Source organism: Peromyscus maniculatus, chromosome 3 (genome assembly GCF_049852395.1).
Source record: "Peromyscus maniculatus bairdii isolate BWxNUB_F1_BW_parent chromosome 3, HU_Pman_BW_mat_3.1, whole genome shotgun sequence".
NCBI lineage: Eukaryota > Metazoa > Chordata > Mammalia > Rodentia > Cricetidae > Peromyscus > Peromyscus maniculatus.
Window position 1 is genome coordinate 136,072,471 of NC_134854.1, and position 25,350 is coordinate 136,097,820.

At 50.9% G+C, this 25,350-nt stretch overlaps 1 protein-coding gene across 16 annotated transcripts in view; it reads right to left on the bottom strand.

Moving 5' to 3' along the window:
* Nucleotides 1-25,350, bottom strand: part of Atp2b2 (ATPase plasma membrane Ca2+ transporting 2) — a 327,223-nt gene that overhangs the window by 104,108 nt on the left and 197,765 nt on the right. For 11 of the 16 annotated variants that reach the window (XM_076567620.1, XM_076567626.1, XM_076567627.1 and 8 more), the window contains one exon: nt 6,880-7,393. In XM_076567620.1, coding sequence (XP_076423735.1) covers nt 6,880-7,078 — 199 coding nt within the window. In that variant the 5' untranslated portion in view covers nt 7,079-7,393. Of the gene's footprint in view, nt 1-6,879; nt 7,394-25,350 lie in introns of those variants that run through there. The other 5 variants (XM_076567623.1, XM_076567614.1, XM_076567618.1 and 2 more) reach the window with 1 other exon arrangement.

Below are 25,350 nucleotides of genomic sequence, written 5' to 3' on the forward strand. Positions count from 1 at the left end.
GAAGGATGTCTGGGAGGGATTCTGCCTCCCCTGCATCCTCCCCACTGGCTGGACTGAAGTCCTGGCTGCCTGTGGCTTACAGACTGGCTACAAACTCCTACTCTAGTTTCTGGCTCAATTACCCTGACCTTGGACCAGAAGTGGGTGTCCATGAAGGCTGTCTGGTCCTCAGAATCCCAGGTGCTGTCATGTGATGCAATCATTGTTCTGTGCCCTAGGGAACATTTGGAAGCTATCTCAGATCTCTTTACAGAAGAGGAGGTGTGGTCCAAACCTGCACATCGTAAATATACAACATACAATAAGACTCAAAGCCAATGTTCTTCTCATTCATCCTCTTTTTTTGAGCACATAGTAGGTGCTTACTGTTTGGTGCTTACTGTTCAGCACATCTGTTCTGTAAAACGATGATGGCTTTGTTATGAGGATAAGGTGACCCTTCCTCTCCACACTTCCATTTTCTGTTGAGGCTGCTTGGCGCCTGAGCTGAAAGCATGTGACCTGGACACATCTGTCCAGTCAGTGACAGCTGCCCTGCAGCTTTCAGCTTTAGCATTTCCCCTCTGAGTCTGCCTAGAGCAAAGCCCCTCCTGAAAATGTTCCCTCTCTGACTGTGCTGCAAGCCTGGCTGTGCAGAGCATTGCTGAGTGACTGTCAGGGCCACCCATCCTGCTGAGATCACCCCAGAGCCTTCTGGTCACCTGCCCCCCGCTCTCCCCTGGCCCTTCTGTACAACAGTGTACCCAGGACAATCCTCAGCATGCGCTGATGGGCTCCTGGCTTTATCCTATCGATGACTCAGATGCCGTGGGTGCCACTCTGGAGAGCTGCTCCTGATCAACTTGATTTGAAAGGACTTTCTCGGGGGTGTTTCAGGGAGGGTGTGTCTGCACTCAAAAGCAAACAGCAGGCATTTTTTTTTTAACCCACAGACTCCTGTGTGTTGTGCAAGCTCACTGATCTGCCAGGATTGGGTGCTGGTCCCTCACCACTAATTCAAGCCCAACATGTCCCCCCTTAAGTCACATGGTCATCGCCAGAGAAGAATAACAGCAGCCTAACGCTGAGGTCACAGCCACCTTGTGTCTGGCTCAAATCACATTGTACAGATTTCTTTACTTCCTATGACAAGGCCATGAAAGCTACACAGTCTCATTCCATATTCCTGATGAGGAAACTGAGGCCCGGAGAAGTAGATTACTGCACCAGTGACCCACAGCTGGACACAGGACTCCTGCCACCTCCTCACTGCTGTGACACTTGTCACAGGCTGGAACACGCTGGCTACTTCGATGTTTCCCTGGTTCTCCAGGTGTGATTAAAAAGGGGCTGAGTTGAGGTGTAGCTGGTGTTCTGGGACATTCCACGTCCCTTAGCTGCCTCCATATCTTCTTCCTATGCAGGCTGAGCACTTCTCAGGAGTAAAGTGTCTGTGTCTCCTCTCCCTGCAGCTGTGGTTCTGTCTCTAGTCCCTCTCTGGCCTCTATTGGTCTTGGAGAGACAGATTTGGTCCGTTTGAGAGTGGTCATGTGACTACTACAGGTGGCCCAGCGAGAATCTCTTCTGGGATATAAAAGGGTGTAGTTACAATGAAAGTGATGCCTTTTGCTTCTGGGGAGACTGGTAATGGGAGGACCTTGGCCTGAGTCTTCTGGGGTCCCCAGTGCCTGCCTCTGAAGTAAAGCCAACATGAGGACAGCAGAAGTCAAGCAGAACAGAGGCATGGACAGCTATCCAGATGGCACTGGAAGCCCTGGAGCCGGCCATGCCTGGGGCTGACGTGTCTGTGTGCAGACAGGAAATCCCTTCTACGGCAGAAGCCTACATGACATGTGAGATGACTGCCCGTCAATAGTAACCAATTAATCATACAAGGAGATTCTATTGCTTTTTCACTGAGACATTGTCTCATGTAGCCCAGGCTGGCCTTGAACTTCCTATGCAGCCAAGGATGACTTTGAACTTCTGATTCTCCTGTCTCCACCTACAGAGTGCAGGATTATATAGGTGTGCACCACCACACCTGGTCTATTTGGGTCTGGGGACACAACTCAGGCCTCGTGCTCGTCAGGCGAACACTCTACCAACTGAGTCATACTCGCAGCCCCAAAAGCTGATTTTCAAACAAAAGCCCTAAAAACGTTTTGAGTTGCTGTCTCCCAGAGGCAGAGGGAAGGGGACACAAACAGTATTTCACAGAAGAAAACCAAATCCACAAAGGTCTCAAGCCCCCTTAGCAGGAGGCCTGAGATGGGGACTGACCTCTACCCCTAGTCTTTTCCTCTTGTCCTGATGACAAGGTGGCTAAATTTCTCTTCTGAGCCTCATACCATACAGGGTTAAGAGCCCTACATTTTCTTAGCAATCCTTCTAGAAAGACCTCCAGGGAGCAGGGAGGCCTTGTCACCTGTCACCAGTCTGTGGAGGTGTCCCTATGTGGAATCTGCATCCCAGAATACCCTGTCTCACCTTGCCTGGGATGCTGCTACATCTCTGGCTGCCTTGGTTTCCCCGGCTGACCCTGCAGGGGCCCAGTGTCCCACAGGGAGACACAGCCCATGAGAACAGAAAGACAGAGGCTCCACTCACTGCCTCACCCCTTCTGGCAGATCCACTGATGTTCTGGCTCTAAAACACAAGAGCCATTTTCCATCCCAGTTCCCATGCACAAGGCACACTCCGTCTCCCATGAATTGCTCCTCATCCTTTGTCCCTTGCCCCATGGTGTAGGCTGGCTTGGGAGTCATCTAAAATTAAGCACAGGCTCCCCTTTACAACAGCAGCATGGTGTCGAGTTCACAGTGCTGGCCCGGTCCCTTTGTCTCCCTCATTCTCCCCACCAAGAGACACTCAGTGTTAAACATCCAACAGGGACCTATCCTAGGCACCCTTCCTGTGGGGCCAGGGAGGGAAGGGTGAGGGCCACAGAGCCTCAGGTAGCTCAGGGCCACGCTGGGCATGAAGAATCAGAGCTACCTGTCTTACAAGTGATACAAAGTATTCCATGTCCTTTCTCCACACCCCAGCTCCATCCCTTGCAGGGAGGGGTGCCAGGGCATGCTTGCCTCTCCCTCACCCCTTCTCTTCTTTGTGGATACTGCTTAAGCCTCTGTGCACCGTACCAGGTCCGGAGATACCCTAGGAAACAGTGCAGGCCTGGGCCTCCAACATTGGTCCCTTCCACTGCCTACCTCCTTAGAGGTATATATTCTTCTCTGGGGTCTTATCTGCTCCCTCAACTCCTTCACATGGCCAGAGTCATGTGTGCTGTCTTAAAAGCATTCAGTATGGTGATAGCAAAGGTGACCAGCATGCCCTTGGCTGCCTCAATGGCTCATGGAATCAAATGGTCACCAGGTGCTGCTGTCACTCCTAGCCACAGATCAGGCATCAGGAGCGTCACTGAATTCTCTGAGTGTCCCTTGAAGAGAAAGCTACACAGGATAGAAACACTACCATCCCAGGCTGGACGAGTGTGGAATGAGAAGGATCAGCAGGCGAACATGGGAGGGCATTTCTGTGTGGACACAGAAAGGAACTGAGTATGGAGGGATGGAGGGTGCACTGGCCTCATGGCATGTCTCTAAAATCAGAACTCTGGCTGTACAGCCCAGTACTGCTGGCCACAGGAGCTGAGCCCATGCCCTTTGGGGCAGAAAGTGGTGCTGTAGGCAGAGTCAGACTACTGGAGGTCTCAGACCCCACCTATCACTCAGAGAGCTTTCTGCCTACATTTAGCTGGATGAGTGGAGACTGCTGTATGCAGGGCCAGAGTAGTTTCCTGCATCAGCTCTCTGGGATCCACAGGAGATGAATGGCGGTGGGGGTGGGGGTGGTGTCCAAATGGTCAGTGTGAGTCTCCAGACCACGTGGCTTCTGAATTAGGGACTGGGGCTGGGGGTGCTAAGCACGCCTTTAAATCACAAGTTCCAACACAGCAGGACAGATGCTGAACCTGAGACAGCAGGGAGAGAGTGCTAGGGAGTCCAGCCACTCATACTTATGCCTGGCCCACCAGGGGGTGCCCTGGGTGTGATATTGCACCCATCTGAGTGGTGGCGGTGGCCTCTGCATGTCTGCAGAATGGGCTCATTGCCCTCAGGAACACACGTATGGGGGCGCCACAGAGTACTAGGTATGGATCCAAAGAATCATACATCACCCTGTAGGGAGAATGCGACTACTTCTTCCACAATGCCAAGAACAACAAAAGCCATCACTGCTGGGTACCTAGACACCAGGTATTGGTTTGTGTCATTCAGTGTGACTGGACTGTCTAGTGTCTTCTGAGCTACTTGACATTATCCTCACTACAAGCCTAGAAGGTCACTGCTATCATTAGCTCCACCATGGAAACAAGAAAATAGGCAGAGGGGTTGAATAACGTGCCCAGAGTCCCACAGCTGGAGAATGGCAGATCTGGGATTTGATCCCAGACCCTCCACATCTAGAGATTTGCAGCCATCTGCCCCTTAGTCTCTCCCCATATTTCCATCTCTCCTGCCACCCTAGAAGAACTTTCTAGAAACCAATGCAGCAGGATTGGTTAGTACAGTGGAGTTCTCTCCTCGGAGCTCTTTCTTCCTAGAGATCTCAAGTCCAGAGAAGCAAAGGCCCAGAGGCATAGGGCTGGCTGGGCAACAGACGGGGGAATACAGTCTCTCATTTACACCTAGCGTTTAACTTCTCACCCCGTGCTGTGTCTGGACTTTTGCAAGAAGCAGCATTCTGTGCCATGTTACACATGTTTCTGTCTCTTGCCTCCGTAGCCAAACCCAAACATCTCCTCCAGGAAGCCTTCCAGGTCCTCCCTGTCCTTCTGCCTCATCACTCCTGGGAGCCATTAGCTATCCCTGTACTCACTCTCAGGTATCTGTCAGGTGGATACTCAGTTGTTGAGAGGGCTCCCTGTGGGGTGGGGATGCAATGGACACGTCTCAGGGTGTCATTGGGCAGCTGTTTACCCTTCTTTGGTGGCAGGCACCAGGCTGGGTGCTGGGTGCACAGAGAAAGGAGACCGAGTCCCTCTCCTCAGGTTCACGCTCACTTCCCTCACAGCCGTGCAGAGCAGAGGGCTGTTTAGAAATGGTTCTGTCAGTGCCAGAGCTTGTGCAAGAACGGCCCCATGCCCTGGAGTGCAGAGAACCTGACTAGTGGCCGTGGGGTTGTTAATCTGGGGTTCACACCTGCCGGAGACCCGGGAGCAGGGAGCCACATCTGTTTTCAACATCAGCTCTTTGCCTGGGGGAGAGGGTCACAGCTTCCATCAGCTCCTGCTTAGAACTAGGGTCCACTGACATTCAAAGCAACATCCTGGTCCCCCATTTAAAGGCAAAAGTCACTCGGGCATCTCTGCCTCCTGGCAGGCCAGGTACCAGCTGGATGGCAGGTGAACATGGTCCATTGTGCCAGAAATTGACTGGTAGGAACATGGGGGTGGGATGCAGTATCCCCAAGCAGAATCCTCAACCTTCTTAGCGCCCCACATGGCTGTTTTCAAGCCTAGGGTCAGAATAGATGCTTCCCAATTGAATCAGACTTCGGGCTCAGCGGAAGTGCAAGGTATCAGTGAGGACAGGCAAAATGAGAAGAATCAGCCTTCCTCAGCTCCTCCTTCTGGCCCAGGAGGGAAGACCAGAGATACCCAGTAGACACTGGGAAACATCAAGGTACTAATATGTGACCACCAGCCTATCATGAGCTCTCCAAAGCAGCTTCAGCACCAATGGCCCATGGATGATGTCTAGTAGTGTCCAGCTATGGGCATAGGACTTGGGGGACACATTTCTCCAAACCTAGTTGCCACCCATAAACCAGACTGCATTCTTTACTTGAGGTAGTAACAGCTATCTAATTAGAAAAATCATATTTCCACTTATTGAGTGCCTACTGCATGCCCAAGTCTGCATTAAGCTCTGCACAGGGAGCACTGGCTTCATATTCCAGAGGAAGACGTCAAGGCTCAGGGCAGCCATTGTTCTAGATCACAGGCCTGGGGGAGTCAGGGCAGAGACACCTGCCCGTTCCTCTGGCTTTGTGTGGGGAAAGATTCCCACGGCTGCAGCGGGTAACTAGCAGCAGACAGAGTAGGAATGGAACCCCAACAGGGCTGGGTTTTCTACTCTGCCTCTTGGAAAATGCCCCATCTTTGGCTGCCTCCGGAAAGACAGGAGCAGCAGAGTGCTTCTCTCGAGAAGCCCCAGGCCTGTTCCCTTTGTGAACTTGTAAGACAGCCCCACTCTTTCTCTTCAGCACAGAACCTACAAAGACATCCATCATGGCCTGTAATTGGCTCCCCAGCTCACTCCCCTGCCCCCCTCCCCCAGGCCCCATGATCTTCAGATCTATTCAGAGCCTGGATTTGGGATTGCGAGCTGGAGGTGGGGCATGCTGTGACAACTGGAATTGGCTGCCTGTCTGCGGTACTGTGGGTACACGCCTCAGCCAACCATCTGGAGAGCACTGGGCACAGTCGGCAGATGTGGGCTAGAGGTTGGACTCGGAGGTACAACCACAGCGTGGAACCCACGCTGTATCCAGACACAGGCGATCAGGACATGGCTCTTAGCTGTATCCCCTCCAGTTATCCTACTGGCCCACCTCAAAGACAGCTGTCACAGAGGTGGCAGTGACTCTCCCCCTTCAGGCTGGCTTGTCACCTTCTTTCCAGAGTACAGCCTTCACTCAACTGTCTTAATGCAGGTGGCATAGGTCAGATGTGACCTGTGATGAGATTCAACCTCCTTGCTAGAACACAGCTAGATTCTGAAGACATTAGTGCTTCAGCCTACTTTGGAGACATTGCCACTCTTAGATTTCATGGACAAAGGCCCTGGCGCCAGCTCCGTGGCAGCCTGGGTTTAAGCCTCCTGCACCTACCTTCAACAGGCGAGGTTTTGAGGCGCCGGCAGATGGCTTCAGTGTCCCCATATGTCTCCTTGATCTTGACCACGGCCTCGGTTCCCCGCAGCTCCATGAGGGAGCGCAGCTCTTCCATGGTGCACCCGAACTCGCCTCCATGGCTCGACTCATTTCTTTGGTTTTTGGAGTAAAAGTCGCTGTTGGTCATATCACCCATGTTTGCTGAAGTCTCTGCTCAGGCTGGGCCCGAGGGTCAGCACTGGAAAAGGGACTTCTAGGTGATGGCTGCGTGTGGCTGTCCTCAGCACACCCTCACGAGAGGGTGGTAGCTCCAGGCGGCCGACTCCGAGTCCCAGGAGGTGGTGATGGCTGAGGCGGGCTGGCAACAGCACTGGTAAGCTCCGAGGAGTGTCCCCAGGAGTGGGGTGAGGTCCAGGGGCCGGAGAGGCTCAGGGCTGTTGACCCAGGAGTCTCCATTCATTGGGGCCCATGCTGTTCCCTGGGGCTGGCATCTACATGGTCGGGAAAGCTCCTGTGGAGACAATCACAGAGTGGGTGATGAGGATCAGATATTGAGGTCCCATGGGACAGGTGCTTAAGCGGGTCAAGGAACAGGTGTTGACACACCACCTCAGTAATCACTGAATACACACCCATGTACTCTACCACACATGTCTGGCTCAACACCCCCTCAATACACCCACACACCACCAGTCCAATGGTTACAATGCTATTCCAGTCCTAAAGTATAGCCTGGGGAATACTTCAGGACGTACCTTAACCCCACATGACACACTGACCTCCCGCACATATCCAGGGGTGCAAATGTCCTTGACAAACACGGTCCAGATGCTATACAACACATCAACTTGTCTCTTTGTGCCTATTCCACGGCCACACAATACCAGCATAGGGCTCCATTTCATGTCACCCCAGTGGAGACACTTTCCATGTATACTATCACATGCTGTCACATCTCTAGACATACATAACTGAATGTCCCCTCATAGACACACAGCAGACCCTGTTTCCCTTTCTCTGACTGGCCCTATATATTTACAGATGCTGTTAGCCCACACAATCTGGGACACAACTCATCTCCCCACAAGCTCCTGACACCTCCTCTACAACACTCCCTCTCACAGGCACCATATCCACCCACAGTCCCCCACCACAGCCCACCAGGCACTCAGACTGGTGCCAGAGTAGCCACCACATATATTCACGAGGCTGCCCTTGAGCCCAGAGCTTTGAGCTGGGATCTACAGAGCCCTCACCTGGAGCCCCCACCAGTCAGCACCAAGGACAGCAGCCAGCAGCCCACAGGTCCCCCCAGAAGCAAGGAGGAGGGAGTTGCTTCTCCCTGCTGTCCAGGCCACCCGGGCAGGAGTGCAGTGGCTGTGGGCTGCCAGGAAGAGAATCCAATCCGCCAGGACACCCAACACCAGCAGCCGAGGCCCCAGCAAGCGTTGGGTGACAAAGGGCCCCAGCTGAGCTCGGTTGAGCCTGGCATGGAGATCAGCCCCTCCCATCAGCCATAGCGAGCTGACCATCCTGAGTGGGCAGTGAAGAGCATGGGACAAAAGGAGGAAGAAGGGCCTCAGCATGATTCCACGCTCCACCCGTCCAACCTTTCTCCTTCATGGGCCTCTTCCCCACATTTTAGAGGCAGGAGTATCAGGTTGGTGTGTTTCATGTTCTCAGTGGGGAACCCAAGAGAGGGGAAGGAGCTTGTCCAGAGCCATGGAGAGCAAGAGGGTAGAGGATCCCAGAGGGCATGCTGTCTTTCCCCCTTCTTCCTTGGGGAAGTTCTCTCAGAAGTGCTGGGCAGGGTGGACCGTGCAGGCAATCACTGGCAGGAAACCCATGTCAGGGTTAACAGGGTGGGGTGGGGTGGGGTGGGGTGTGGGTGAGGAGGTGGGTGTGGAGAGTGCTCTCTTGCATCCTGGCTGAGGCATCCTGTGACATCCCCTGGGAGGCACTTCTTATGTACGGGGATTGGAAGTGCACCATGGCTTATGGTCCTTGGGACCAACAGGCATCCTATAGAGCATGATGTGGACATGATGCCCCGAGAGGAGACCTGGACACTAGAGAAACAGTGCATGTCTGGAGCTTCTCTCCAGTGTAGAGGTGGCCCTGCAATGGCCCCATCCCCAGAGCTCATGAGGTCTGACTCACCTCAGCAGCAGGTGAGCTGGAGGCCAACTCTGCGCAGGAATAGAAACAATAATCCCTTCTCCCTCATGCCTTTGAGACAGAATATACTCAGACTTGCTATGCGGCTGAGGATGACCTTGACCTTGAACTCTGGAACCTCCTACCTCGACCTTGAAGGTGCTGGGATTACATGTGGGCACTGCCACCCAAGGCCTTTCCCTTAAACAACAGATGCCATGCTAAGAGGTCTCTGTACATATAGTATCACATATGAGGGCCATGTATGCAGGTCAGCAATAGAGTGCTTACCTCACATGCTGGGGTCCATCCCCAGTAACACACACACACACACACACACACACACACACACACACACACACACACACACACACACACTCTTCATACAGTATCATCTGCTAGGAACTAGGTTCCAAGGATGCAGACAATGTATTTCATGCATTATTAGGGCTAGAATGGTATCTTAGTATCCATCCTGGAAACTATGGATAAATGAGTGAATAAAAAGCAAGGAATGTCTCATTGAGGGATTTTTTTTTTCTTTTTGAGACAGTATCTCTTATAGGCTGTCCTCCAGTGACCTTGAACTCCTGATCCTCTAGTCTCTATCTCCCAGATGCTGGCAGTACAGGCATGCTCCACCATGCCCAGCTTCCCATTGGGTCTTTACAACCCCATGGGGTGGATATTATAATTAAGCCCATTGTACTGACAAAAAGAGTGAACCTCATGGGACTGAAGAAATTTATTCAAGGTCACACAGCAGGGGATACATTAGGGAATTTTAAAGTTTGGACTGTGGCCCACCACCCCACAGGAAGGGCCTGGCTGAGCATGCTCTAGGGTGCTGAGCCTCTTCGGGAAGTGCTGGCATCTGAGCCTCAGGCTTACTATTCTTTCCAAGGCTACAAGAGATTGCAGGTCCTCAGCAGGATCCTGTACCCAGCATACCCCAGCTGTGGGAGGTGTGGGGAGCTCTCTCAGGGCACAAGGCTGGATGAGGCCTGGGCCCAACACAGGGAGGACACAGGGGCTTGTGTGTTGAGCAGAACACTTCTGACTGCAGGCTGTCTTGTGGAAGTCCAAGAAAATAGGAGCAAAACAAAACAACAGCAACAAAAACCCCAAACCAAACAGCGGGAGAAGATGATGACCAAATAAGCCAGCGTGATTTGTGAGTAAGATGAAGATAAATGAGGTGGTGTATTTCGGACCCTTGCCGGTGTCTGTAGATGTAAGGTGGTCTGAGTTGGGGGGGTAGGTGGACCTCTTGCTGGAGGGAGAGGGTGATTGGAAACCTTCCACAGCGGGCTTCGCTTTCTCAAGGATAAGAGGTGACCCGATGACATACACACTTGGTATTTGCAACCTCAGAGACCTTGGTCCTCAGTACCCAGGCAGCAGTGTGGGGAGGGGAAGGCAGAGGCAGAGGTGAGTGCATCTTTGTGACCTCTGGCCTGTCTGATGCTTAGTGGCAGAAAGAGCCTCATGGGATGAGTTCTTCTGTACTTTACATGTGATACCACACCATGGAAAGGCATTTATTGGGCGTTCACTAGGTGCTAGGTGCCTTAGTATGTTATAGGGACATCATCTCAGAGACAACATGAAGTCTAAAGAGCAGTGGTTCTGGAAGCTTCCAAGCATTGGCTCAGACTTTGGCTTTTTCACATCCCAGCAGAATAGAAAGCAAACTAACTTTGGTTTTATCATCTTACAAAAGAGGTAGGGACATAAGAGCATCTCCCTCAGGGTACTCCTCTGCCTTGGTGAGTTATTGCATATGCCGTACTGAGGTGCCCAGGGTGCGGGGAAGCACCAGGAAGTGATCATTAGTTAGTATGGACCACTTATGACCAAAGCTACCTGGACATCACCACAGATCCTATGTGGAACTGAGGCTGAGGAAGGTGACTAAACTACTCAGGCTCCTATGGGTTGGCAGCCTAGAATTTGAACCTGGGAGGCATGGGTAGAGACACGCGCTTATTCCGGGGATCCAGGACCTAGCCTTGTGATACTCCCTCATGGAGTTCTCACCAGGCCTAAACCAAGCACCATATGGGAAGCAAAGTGGCTTGCAAACCACAAGGGGCTTTTAAGCCTAAGGTGCTGTTTTCTCTCCTTCCCTTGGTACCTGTGGCATGGCTTACAGGCACTGATAATTACTTCTGGAACGGCACAAGCCAGGAGAAGCGTTAGCGGCAATTATCTCTGTGATCACAATAGCAGGCACGAGCTAATGGGCAGCTATTGATATTAAGGACAATGGCTTAAGACAAGCTGACTTTCAACCCTATCCACCTGATCACTCACCCATCTGCCCATTCACCATCTTTCTTACTTTCTTCCCTCTACCTACCTACCCATAAGTCCATCCATCCATCTGTCTATCCACTCACACACTATCTTTCTTTGCTTCCCTCCACTTATCTATCCATCAATTCAATTATCCACCCACCCACCCACACATCTCTCTTTGCATCATCTTTCTACCCACCTATCCATCCATCCATCCATCCATCCATCCATCCATCCATCCATCCAACCATCCATCCATCCATCCATCCATCCATCCATCCATCCATCCATCCATCATCCATCCTTCAGTCCATCCATCCATCCATCCATCCATCCATCCATCCATCCATCCATCCTCCATCCATCCACCCTTACACCATCCAACCCACCCATCCATCTATCCATCATCCTTCTACCACCTATCAGTCCATTCATCATCCATGCATCATTCATCCACCCATGACCCCCTCTCCCCCTCTCCCTCTCTCCCTCCCTCCCTCCCTTCCTCCTCCACCTCGTTCCTTCCCTTCCTCACATCTTCCTTCTACCCACCTATCAATTCACTACCTGTGCATCTACCTTTCGACTCACCCACCATCTTTTCACTGACAGTATTGTGGGGATGCTTTTGGTACCAGGCAATGATTAATCAAGCTTTGGTCCCTTCCATCTAAGAACTGACAGTGAAAATGCTGACTTCCATGACTCAATGTGCTTGCCACCATGGAGAGTCCTGGGTGCTGCAGACACCCTGAATAGGTGATACCTTTTCTTGCATGTAAAAAGAAGCTGCCGCAGGAAAAAAAAAAAAAAAACAAAAACAGAAATACATACTGGCTGTCAGTAAAGGCTTTGGGGGGCTGTATGAGAAAGTACAGAGGGATGCAAATCTGGGATGACTCTTCTTTTCTCCTTCTGATGCTGCTTATCCCCTATGTCCACATCTCACAAGCACCTGCACAAGGTCACCCCCAAGCTGGGTGCCTTGTTTTTTATTTTTAAATTGCACAGCTTACTTTGGGACTTGCTTTGCCTGGGAGAGATGATCAATTAAAAATCATGGGGTTCCTAGCCACAGAAGCACTTGGTAGAACCCCGGTGATCTCAGGCAGAGAGAAGGAACCAGTGATTCAACGGTGTGTGCCAACTCTATCAGCCACCAAGTTCCAAGAACCTTGCAGCAGCCACATTTGCAGCGCTTGTCTCTACCCAGGCCTTGGCCTTCCTGATGTCCTCTTTGGCTTCAAGTATCCTCTTCTCAAAAGTGTCTCTTGGCCATCCAGACTAAATATGTGCCCCTGGCTTGGTGCACAAATCACACTTTATTGCTCAGGCCTGGTGAACTGTCTGTCCCCTTTGCATGAGGGCTGGAGAGCCACACATGGACAGGAGCCATGCCTCTTGTGGAGCCAGCATAATACTGGCATTCACATGTGTTCCATAAATGTTTAGTGAATGAATGAAGCCCCAGGTCAGTCCTCAGGCTATGAGATGGATGGATATATTAATAGGTGCGTGGAAGGATGTTGGATAGATGGATGTGTAGTGGGTAGAAGGATGGATGAGTGGGTACGTAGATGAATGAATAGATTGGAAGGATGAAGGAAGGAAAGATGGATGTGTGCCTGCATGGATGGATGGATAGGTATGCGGATGGGATGGAGGGAGGGAGGGGGAAGGTAGGCTGAGTAACAGAGCAGGTCACAGAGCTCAGTGGGATTTCCTCCCTGCACACCCAGCTTCTGTGGTGTGACCTTGATCAAGCCCCTTTCTTCTCTGGGCCTCAGTTTCCCATGTGGCAAGGGAAGAGAGTGGACTAGCCTTCTCCATGCTCCCTTCAGGCTCTGAAGTTTCAAGCCATTCAGAAACCAGAACATTGTGGCAACGCTGGATTTTTGAATTTGGTTTCATCGAAGCATTTAAATGAGTCTGTGTTGTTAGATTTCAATGAGTTGAGACTAGGTCAGGGGGCTTCGGAAAAAGTCTTCCCAGGAGAGATACTGGCAGAGGAAGGACATTTTACACACATGCACATATGAGTTAATTCATATATTATATATAAATTTATAAATTACATACATGTAAGCTAATTTAACAAGGAATCTATATTTCAAAGGAAAGATTTAAAAAAAGCAATCCCTAGCTCACACCAACAGCTTTTCAGCTCTGAGCTGAAGCATGCCTGGTAGCTGGGACTGTTGCAAATGAACTGTCTGCTAAAAATAACTTCTGGATGCCAAATCCTTCTGTTTTAAGAGGTGCTGAATTTAAATGCCACCTGAATATGTATTTTTAAAGTCACCACTTTCTTTGAATCATCCCCAGCAGCGAGAGCTGATTTGGGGACACAAGTCCAGTGTGGAGTTTCCTGGTCAACCAGTCTCTGGCAGGACTTTTAATCTCTGTGCCTTGGTCTCCCCCCCACCCACGCCATAGAAACCACCCAAGTAGCCTCGGAGGGTTTTGTAAGAGTTAACTGAGATAGAGCATGGCACATTCCCCAGCTCTAAGGAAGTATTTGTTGCTTGGTGAATGGCCATTTCACTCATCTTCCACTTGTAACTGGCTAAGCTGGACTGTCCCCTGAGTCCTACCTTAAAACAAAACCCAAAGTGGACTTTGTTGTCCATTGAAGAACCCCTATTCCTGCTTGGGTGCCATCCAGGTAGCTCAGCACGTAGGAGTTGTCCCCTCTGCTCTGGTCTAAATGAACTAATGTTCTCTCCCTTGGGACAGTGCATTTTCTTTCCTCTCCTACCTACATGAATGGTAGTTCAGGAGAGCTGGGTAGGGGGTCAGAGAAGCAGTAAGCCGAGCTCAACAGGAAGGGATAGAGGGACAGAATTCTTCTTGGGCATCTCTTTTGGGAAGAGGTAATTTTCTCGGCACATGTATGTTGAAAAGGAAAGAGGCCGATGGCCTTGGGTGAGCATGGGTGTGGGTGCGCAAATGAGTATGGAGTTTGGCTCAGCAGGTGTGTATTATTGGGGTGTGTTAGTGTCTATGGGACAAGTCATGGATGTGAGAGAGAGGGGGAGGTCCGGTCCTCAGAGTGTGTCAAATGTGTGCTTGGTGTGAGGGACCCCAAAGGATGACAGGAGCCACACAGGCCACTGGATATGTCCACAGGAGTGTGGGAACACTATTGAGCCAGAGAGATCTGTGCCACCCCCATCTGAAGGCTTGAGCCCTGCAGTGCATGTATGCATGAGGGCTCGTCAAAGTGGGTGCTGACAGCCTCAGCTCTGTATCCTCATATCTAAGGAATGAGAACAGGGAAAGAGGAACTGAAAATGAATACCTCAGAAGCAGCAAAGTTACTGCTATTTTTAGGCAACTCCTATTCTGTTAACCAGAAAAGGAAACTAAAAAAAAATTCCCACAGAGAGAGCCTTGAAAGCCTTGCAGACACAGGTTGCAGAAGTAGGGTGGGCAGTTAAGGACCTGGGGCTTCTTCATAGTGTCTCCCTTAGTGTCAACTCTCTCCATTGTCCCTGATCCCCAGAGGAGCTGCCAATGGTAGGTGGTGGGGACAAACAACCATCTCTGGTTCTCCAGGTTCCTCATAAACATACTCATGTATCAATCCAACTATCTACCCGACTGCTTATCATTCATCCACCTATCTTAACCATCTGTCAATGTACCTACCTACCCATCTAATCATCCATCTATATACACCCACCTACCACCTAACCATATACCTACCCACTCACTTGAGCATCTTCTAGTATATTCACCCATCCACCTAATTATCCATCTATATACCCACCTACACCTATTATCTATCAACCTACCTACCCACCCATCTATTCATACTCATATACCACCTAACCAGCCATCTACACACCCACTCACCTAACCAACCACCTATCTATCCATCCACCTAAATATTCATCAACCTACCAACCCCCACCCACCCAATCACCCATACATCTACCCCCATCCATCCATTCACTATCTACCTCCCATCCTCCCATCCAGCCACCTACCCAACCACCCACTCATCACTCACCACCTGGCCACCCATCAATCTACACGTCCATCCACCCACCTACCAACCACCACCTAACTATTCATCTAGTCACTATGACCCACCACCTAACCATCCATCCACCCATCACTCATCACCTAGCTATCCTTCTGTCACCTACCACCTAGCCATCCATCTACTTACCATGACCTGGCCATCTATTCCTCCATCCATTCACCCACCCAATCACACACCCAACAAGGTACATCTCAGGTCCTATCCAGGACACTGGGCTCATAGGGAGGGAAGTGAAATACTCAGATCTTTCTTCCTCTGCATAGGATCTGATCATCATGTCACACAGCCCTCACATGACATGCAGGTCAGGATCTGGAGGCTGAGTTAGGAAATTATGATACAAATTTTGGCGTAGTTTTTTTTTAAGGATATATCTAAAATATCCCTTGCCTGGGCATCATAGCCTCTGAGTCGCAACCATGGCTTGACCATTACTGCCAACAGCGATTGCATAGCATGTGCCCTCCATGCTTGTTTCTAATTTCCAGGCAAGGAGGCTATGTATCCAAGATACAACAATGGTCAAGGTCGTAGGGTGGAATTTGAAACAGTGAGACAGGTCTGCTATGGCCACGAGCCCTTGTTTATCTGTGTCCTGCGGTCCTTTGACAAGCATGTCCTCTGACAGTGCTACCTCTCTCCTGCCTCCGTTTCTTCTGCAAAGTGAGGTTACATGTTGGACAGACACTCAACTTGAAAGGCCATTTTAGTGACACCCTTAAGAATTCTCCTGCCCCTTAATACTGGTTTCTTACAAACACACAATTTTCTGGGCCTTTTAAAAAAAATTGCTACTGGTCTTCAGCAGGAAGGACTATCCCAGGTGTAGGCCAAGTCCTGATTGGCTGGAGGAAGAAGGAAGGAGAAACGCCCCAAATCAGACGCATGTGCTGGTTATAATTCACCTGCTGTCTGTGATGTCCACAGCTTCCCATTGATGTCTCTGCATAGAAACGTCTGCCTCACAGGGTGCTTGCTGTGTATGTTTCAGGCTTAAAGGCCTTTCCATTGAAGAAATCTATGAGTTTCCTGAGCAAGCTAAAATAGTCAAGTCACTAACAGGTGGACACGAGAAGGGCTCAATGCAGCAAACTGAGAGATTTATTCTGGGTTTCAGGAGAGGGATGTGTAGTGAAGGCTATGGATAGTGTCGTATCTGGGTTGGGCTGGGTGATTTGGACCTTATCCTCCGAGTCCAGACACACACCTCAGTCACCTCTCAGATTCATTTCCTGTCCACTCACAGCATGGAACTTCATTAGTTAGGAACTTCTGCAGTCCTGAAAGCTCTGAGACCCCACAGTGACTCTGTCCCTCTCTGGCATTGCTCCCTCAGCTATCCCCAGTTTCCTGCTCTGTCCTTACAAGCTACAAGCACAGCCTTGAAGAAAGGAAGACTAACCACAGTCGTGGAGTTGAGGCCCCTGCTATGACGTAATCTCCACAGCCCTGGCTCCAGTGAAGCAAGGCTTTGGTGGACAGAATACTATCACAGACAGGCTCTATCTGACTGATGGAAGGTGGCTGTGGAAGGATGGGACACAGGGAGTAGTCTCTGGGGATGAAGTGTTGATCAATTACTGGAGGAGGGCTGGGACGGACTGGGTGTCAGCGAACATGATAACATCAGCCCTCTGCCACCCCCTGCAAGCTAACCAGCAGATGCTGGCATATGAGCTGTCCACACGGTCCTGGTGCTGAAACAGGCTGCCTCCTGCAGTCCTACACCCCCAAGAAGACACCAGGGCAATAGGCTTCACTTGGAGCTGTCCTCAAGGCCGAGGTGCTGATCTGGAGGGAGCAGGGACTAGAGGAGGGCCTGACAGAGAGCTGTCCACAGGCTCTGGTGCTGATAAGACAAAGTTCTGTGAATGCCCCTGAAGCTCCCTAGGACAGCAATGCTGGCTGTCAAGCTGAGGGGTTGAGAAGTAAGCGTTAAAACTTCTGGACCTGGGATACAATGTGTGGATTCTGGGAAGGACACTGAGTCTTTTCATGAGTTCCTGAGCAGGCACAGAGAGGTTATCTCATTCATACAGCGATGAATTCACATTCAACAGCGATGCTCCAAGGGTGTTTCTCAGGAAATAGAGGCTGTTGAAGCAGACACACCCAGGTAGAAAGATAACACCCTGCAAAAGACCACTCAGTGCTACTTAATTAAGTGCATGGGTAGAGAACCCATCAGTACACTGCTGTCACTTGTCCCCACCTCCAGAAGTGCTAGCAACCACTAGTGGTTTATTCATTGTTTCTGTGCACAGTCCTTGGGCCTTGGTTCCTACCAGGACTGAAGGCACATACTTAGTTAGGTTTTGGGAAGCCCCTCACCGAACTTACTAAGTTATTTCCTCCATGGAGAAGAGGAGGAACACCTATATCTAGAGGAACCAGGGAGAAGCCTAAGTTGGGAGATTGTTTTAAAATAGTTCAATGAGTCCCTTGGGATCTAGACCAAAGAGGCAGAGAGAAAATGCTTCTGTGTAGCCAGAGTTTGCAGAAGTCTGTGGGACTGTGGGGGATAGAAAAGACAAAGTAGGACTTTTAGGTCACAAGAGTGGAGGAGCAGAGTGATCCTGTGGCATGTGGCATCCTTCAGCATAGGCCAGCCATTGCTCTTTCTCCTCTATGCTTCAGCTGAGGGGTCCCTAGCTTGGTGGCTGTGTACATAGTGTTGCCATGCCCGAGTCCAAGTTATCTCCATGAAGAGACTCCTTGGAGGACAGCCAGCCATCTCTGTGACACCTTTAATTTGATATTAGATTTAGAGGAAGGGCATCAAAGTCCAGGAAGCCACAGTAGCTATGGTTGGTACCTGGGCTCCCTCCCCATCTTAAAAGTATCATTTCCTTTATTCTATAATGGCGTCTATAATTTGCTGAGGGCTGCTTGTGTTGGCATCCCTAAGGGGCTGATTATAACAGAGGTGTGCAGCCCCACCCTTTATGGATGGATAAAGTGTCTGAAGGTGTAGGCTAGTAGTTTAAAGAAGTCTCTGGTATCTCATGATTGGTATTTCTTTGCTACATAACTGTTCTGGTTGGCTATTTCTAATTCATTAAATGCCACTTCCTGGTAGGCCAGGTCCTCAGGTGGTTTTGGAAATGGTTGAAAGCAGCCAACTCCAGGGACTTCCAGTCTCTAGATCCGTGCCTGTGATGGCTGTCTCCTCCCACCCTCCTTCTTCCTGCTTCCTAGGGGTTTTCCTATTCACACACGTCCTGGATTCTCTGAGGCTTGCTATGGTCCTGCCCTTGGCACTTGTAAAACCTCTACACCCCTTGGCAATGCTATCCACCTGGCACCAGCTTGCTTCCCAACATAGGTGTTTTCATCTGCCTTCTCCCCCAGGATCTATGACTGACCTCACTATGGCTGCCAAGTGTCCCCGTGGTGATGTCCTGGGCCTTCAGACTTGCTCAGATGTGCTTATCCTTCTGTAGGACCTGTGATCCTTGTGGATTCTAAAGTTCTTCCCAGTAACACTTCCCTCTTCCACAGCCAATCAGGTGCCCAGACCTGGACAGCGCCCTTCTCCTCCCCTCCTGCACTCTGGTCCAGCCAACTCACTCACACCCTAGGGCTCCTAGGCTCTCTCCCTGCCCCCACACCCTCCTTCCTCCCCTTGTAGCAAGGTTGGTGGCAACAGGCATGTACAAAAGGCCCCTATGAGGCAGGAGATACAGTGTGTTCTGTAAACCTTATCCTACAACAGTGCACAGAGAGGAATATTTGATCCCCCTTTTGCAGATGAAGAAATTGAGGCTTACAAATGTAAAACAACAGCTTCCCCAAGAACATACAGCTGACGAGTGGCACTGCCCAGGGTAGAGCTGAGATGTGACTGTGCCCAATGGTGCGTCACCTTCTGGCTGGGAAGATGACACAGTGAGTGAGTGTTGTCTACACAAACACGAGGGCCTGGATTCTGATCCCCAGACCCATGTGAACCTGGGTATGGTTGCTTGTAGTCACAGTGCCATGGGTCAGAGCCAGGTGGATCCTGGGAGCTCACTGGATAGTCATCCAGCCAAACAATGAGCTTCCAGAATTAGAGACCTTGCCTCAAGGCAATAAGGAGAGAGACAGAAGAAATTCAGCTTCCTGCTCTGGCTTCCACATGTACTTATAGGGAAATAAGCACCAATACACTCATGTGCATGAATTACACCACACCACAACCCTCAGCACCCCCACAATACACATATAACACACACACATACACCACACCACACTACACTCACACACCACACCCACACACTACACCATACACATGTGACACACACACACACATCACACACATATATAATACACACATCCACCAGAACCACATACCACACTCACACACTACACCATACACATATGACACACACACACACACACACACACACACACACACACACACATCATACACATCCACCAGAACCACATACCACACCCACACACTACACAGACCCCATAACAAATACATACACACAAACCTACACCACACACAAACACACCACACCATAATATATATATACATATACATATACATATACATATACATATACATATACATATACATATACATATGTATATACACACACATACACACCACATATATCACACACACACCACATACCATATCACATACGCCACACACATCCCTCTCACATCCTACCACACAAAATATACCATACATGCACACCACATGCCCATACTAACACACCACACACACACAATCACACACACATATCACATACACGCCAACATACACCCCAACATACATCACACACACACACACACACACACACCACATCACACATACATTCACACACCATAAATATGCACCATACCCATATACCATGCATCCACACACACTGCACACTCAGAGTCACATTACCGCCTATCACATACACTCTAAAAGCTTTCAATAGCTCCCTGGTGGCTGTTTTAAAGAAACCTATTCAGGGCCTGGCCTTCAGGATCCTGTCCAGCTGGCTCTACACCAGCCCCCGGGGCTCTGGCCTAATGGCACCATCTGTCATTTCTGATCTAATTCATGCTCCTGCCTCCCACCTCGGCACAGGTCCCCTCTTCCAGAAGGTCCAGGCACTAGGTGTCTGTTAATCACAACTCTACCTCCAAGACAAGCCCTAAGGCCAACTTCTCTGTAAAGTTCTCCATGCCCTGCTCCACTGCAAGGTCCCACATCTCCCTGCTGCCAGCACCTCCATAAGCTCCTGCCTCAACACCACAGCGCTGAGGTGGAGTTTGCCAGCTCACACCCTACCCTGTAAACTCTGAAAACACAGTCCTCAGCCAGGCTGGACTCCACCACTGCTGTCTGTGCTAGTGATGGAGGGCACCCAGGACAAAGTCTCACGGTGAAGTCTACATCTCCCAGCTGAGGTTGGTGGCCTTCCTTAGGTTGTCAAGAGTCCCCCTCTGGAGGGGCTTCAAGCCCTCCGGCTCCCCAAGAGGTTCTCACCCTTCTGGGAGTCCTGTGCTCTTTGTTACAGGAACAGCTCAACCTCTCACCAAGGATGGTTACTGTGCCCTGCATGCAGGTATGGCTTCTGGGAGCCTGGTTCCAATCCTGTGGCACAGCAGCTACCAGGACCTGACTTCCTACCTGAGAGAGCAGAGACTTGGAAGGCTGAGGAAGTTGGCTGGGGTCACTGATGGTGGGATCTGAAGTCAGGAGGACAGTTGTCCAGGACTCAGCTCCAAATCACCAGTATGGCTGGGTGTGGTGGCTCAAGTCTTTTGCCCTGGTGGAACACACAGCTGGGAATCAAGTGGAGAAGGGTCCTAGCCCTTCCAGTCCAATGGGATCAGGCCCACGTGGTCACCATAGGTCCTGCAGGGGTACATACAGTCTGTCCCCCAGTCTTCTCCCTTAGCTTCTCCCTTGGTCACCTCAATCCTGGAGACCAGAGCTAAGACACTCAGAATCTACAAAGGAGATGTCCAGGCCGTACAGGGAGTGTGGAGGCCTCTGATACCTCCAACCCTAGGCTTGTCCTCTGAATCGTCTATCTACCCTCTGGTCCCCAGAATCACATGTCCTGCAGGCTTTGGGCTGGTAGGCTGGTCAGTGACTATCCTAGCTAGAAGCAACTGAGGGGGACCCAGTTCACTCTGCAGCCCTCCCCTGGCTTGGCACGGCTGTCCCCGGCCACTGCGGAGACACGCAGAATCCACTTGGTACGTTGAACAGATGGTGCCACCTCTAAAAATAACTATGCTGTACCACACTCCCCGGCACAGCCGAGGCCTACGACAGAAGGGGGTCCGGGTAGGGGTGGGGGCTGCTAGATGCTCTCACCAGCCATCTGTGAGGGGACAGATGCGAATGCAGCCTCCTGGGGAACATGGGCCCAGAGGACCCTAGCCTTGTTAAAGCTATGCAGATCCACGGGCGTCATGCCCAGGCTCCAAGACGGAGGTAAAAGCCAGTCAGGATGGCTAGGCATGACCAAATTACTCCTCTGAACTCTTCCTCCTGTGACCCTCAGCAACCTCACCCCAGTGGCCCACATGGAGCTCTGAGATGACACCTATAGCATCCTCCCTCTCTCTGCCTGCCTGCCTGCCACCTCCCACCCTGTTGCTGCTCTCTAAGGCCCACAGTTTCCAGTAACGGCTCTTCCAGACAGCTTCTCTAGCCCTGGGTGCACGTCATCCTGTAGATCCCTTAAGCATGGGCCATTTCCCTTGCAAGTGACTAGGACCAGAGTTCCTTTGCTCAGTGCCAGATGGGGCTCAGTTAAACGCCCCCCCCCCCCCCCGCCTCTGCTGAGTAGCCATGGTGCAGCTGGGTTACCTACCCCTCCCTTCCAAGTGGGGTTGGGAGGTCATTGATAGTCCACATTGACCAAGAATAACAGATTTCTAGAAGGGAAGTGGAAGGTGCTGGCCCAGAGCCATGGAGCAGCTGCGGGTGGAGCTGGACACAGGCCCAAGGCCCGTCAGAGGTGTCACCCTCCTGAGCCACCAACCTCCTTCTTCTTCCCAATGCTCCAAGGGTGCACCCACCTTCATCCTGGGCATGATTCTCCTTGAGTGCCAGCCCCTCCCAGATTGGCCTGGCAGGCTTAACGGAGCCAGAATGCATTGTCCTCACTTCCTGCCAAGAACCAGCTAAAGATCCTGAGTCCTCTTATAGATTCAAACCTCAAACCCGAAGGTACCTCCCTCTACTTCTCAGCTCCATCTCCCTGCCCTGAAGTCCCCTTCTCCATAGCTTCCATGGCAGTCTGTGCCGCTACACTGGTTCCAGAGTCCTCTGCGGTAAGTGGGGTCTTCCCTTTCCTAAACATCTGTGTTGTTATCTAGGTTCCTAGTGTGTCTGATGTATTCTCACCACTGCACAGGACTTCACCACTTCTCCACTATGTAGTGCATCTGAATGTGCCAGGCAGAAAAAAAAACGCACAGTTGTGCAAGCAGGTGCACTTGCACAGATTGAATCTGTGTGTGCATGAACATTCATATGTGCACAGCAATGTGTTTCTGGGTACGTCAGGCAGGGCCAAATAGTTGCCTATAGGTTTGTCTGAGTTGGGAAGACAGTGTATAAGACCCTGGGATCTGTATGTATATATGTGTATGTGCATTTGTGTACATGCACATAAGTGTGCTTATGTGTTTGTGTGTGTACACATATGTATGCATGTATGTGTATACATGTGTGTGTGGACATGCATACATATGTATAGGTGTGTGCACATGTGAGTGTGGTGTACATGAGTGTATATACGTGTGTGTTAGACTGTGTGTTAAGCCAAGAAAGACAGCAGAGCCTCCCTAGTGTGAAGCAGGTAGGTAGTGGTCAGGGCCATTTTTAAGGGCTCTGGGCAAGAAAGAAGGCTGTTCTACAGCTTACACCTTGCCACCATCTCTGCGATGGTCACAGGTGGTCGGCCCTGGAGTCTTCAACCCTGAAGGCCCTAAATCATGCCAGTGGGAGACTGGTTTCCAGGGAAATCTGCCATTAAATTTTGCCATGAGCAAAATGCAGCAGCACCCAGCACTTGAAGTGAGTGCTGCTCATTGATAGCTTTTAGTTTGAAGTTTCAGAAGACTTACTTGTTATTTCCATCTCACAGGTGAGGAACCCGAGTTTAGAAGGATTCAGGGGCTTGTGGTGAGTGCCACGTACAGCAACACCTGCAGGTGTGACCTCAAGGATCATGGTCATGCATGGAGTGCACACTTCTATGGCCATCATTGCAGACCATGGCAGGGAGACCCACAGTTAGCTGTCCCTGCTCCGCCTTCTTCTCTCTTTGGGCCTCAGTTTCCCCATCTTTCCCACAGGGAAGTCGGGCTATATGGTTCCAATAGCTCCACCTGACTCCCATTAGGCCATTCACATAGAGAAACAGGCTCCCTGGCTCACACATCTTACTCTTTGCCCCAGTGGGCATGTGTGTACTGCCGAATAGTCATAGTTACATCTGCTGGCTGCTCAAACATCCATGTGTGGAGAGTTACTCATTTAATAAAATGACAAAAATCAACTCAGAGATGCCTTGTGGATGATCCACTATGCATTAGCATATGCTGGCCCACTGCTTCTGCTTCTTAGCCTCGTACACTCCTAGAGAGACCAGCTCAACAGACTCTTCCTCAGTAAATCATATGCTAAACTCCATTCTCCAGGCAGAGTCAACTGAACGCTCCTTGGGACTTGGGCATTTGTGCCCCCTAAGGGCTCATATATCTCCAGGTGTCCTGTACAGACCTGACAGGCCCACATGGCACACTGCAAGTGGACACACAGAAAAGCACTGTAAGTCTCAGACACGCTCACTCTGCAACACTTGTGTTAAAACACAAAGGCAAAGTAAGCACTGAGCACCTGCTGTATGCCTTACCCTGACCCCAGGGAGGGTCAAAACTGAGAAGGACATGGAGGTCAGGAGGGTCACCTTTCTGGCAAGGAGCTGTCCAGATGAATAATGCCATCTGAGAGAGTAGTAACAGACTTAAAAGTGACCGGGAGCCACCATGTGCTGTCACCCCTAGGACTTCTTGCTGTATTCCCCTTTTTCTGCGCATGTCTCGATGACGTACACAGAAGTCCCTGGACAGATGCCCTGATCTTCTTTATTTTAAAGATGGAGAAACTGAGGTTCACTGAGGTGGAACGACTGGTCAAGGTCACTCAGATGGCTGCAGCCTGAGCATCAAGCCTGTACCTTGACCTTGGTGCACAATGGACTCCTGGGCTTGAACTTGGGGCACATGGAGTTGCCCCGTGGAATTTAAGATGGAGTTCTGAAGAAGAAGAAAGACCAAGGCTGTCTTCTCCCTCCTCCCAACCAGAGGGGAGGCATGCAGCTATGGAAGACTCCAGCTCCAGCACTCTAAGAAACCCCTGAGGGAATTCTCTTCCTGGACTCTGTGGACAGGTGTGAGGCCAGGTCTAGAGCAGGAACGGGTGAGGGGCTTTGGCTGACCTGCGGCTGGGTTGGAGGGGGTGGTAAGCAGATGGCAGCCCCTTACTGTGCTTGAAGAAGTCAAGCGGGGAACAGGGGAGCTGCCAGGCCGGCCCTATCACCTGCTGTTAGAAACAGCCCTGGGCCGGAGGGCTGGCAGCCACCCAGTATGGATTTGCTGACGAATGGCAGGCCCTGGGGAGGCTCAGCCACCAGCCTGGCCCTGTTCCATGGCTGCTCCGTTACCTCATTATAAATAAGGGCTGTCACTTGAAGGGACTCTACAATTTAACCTCCTGGGTCTGTAACCATGGAGCATGGAGCAAAGTAGCCACTGCACAGATGAGCAGACTGAGGGTCCAAGAGGGACAGCGATATGCTTGACAAGGTCACTCAGGCTCTGTGCTTGGACCAGAGCAAGGCCTGGAGACCCTTGAGGCGCCAAGGGCGGGACATGCAAGGAGACGCTGCTGGCGCTCGGGTTCTTTGCGGTGCCAGCTCCCGCTCCGCTGCCATCTGTCTGCTGGG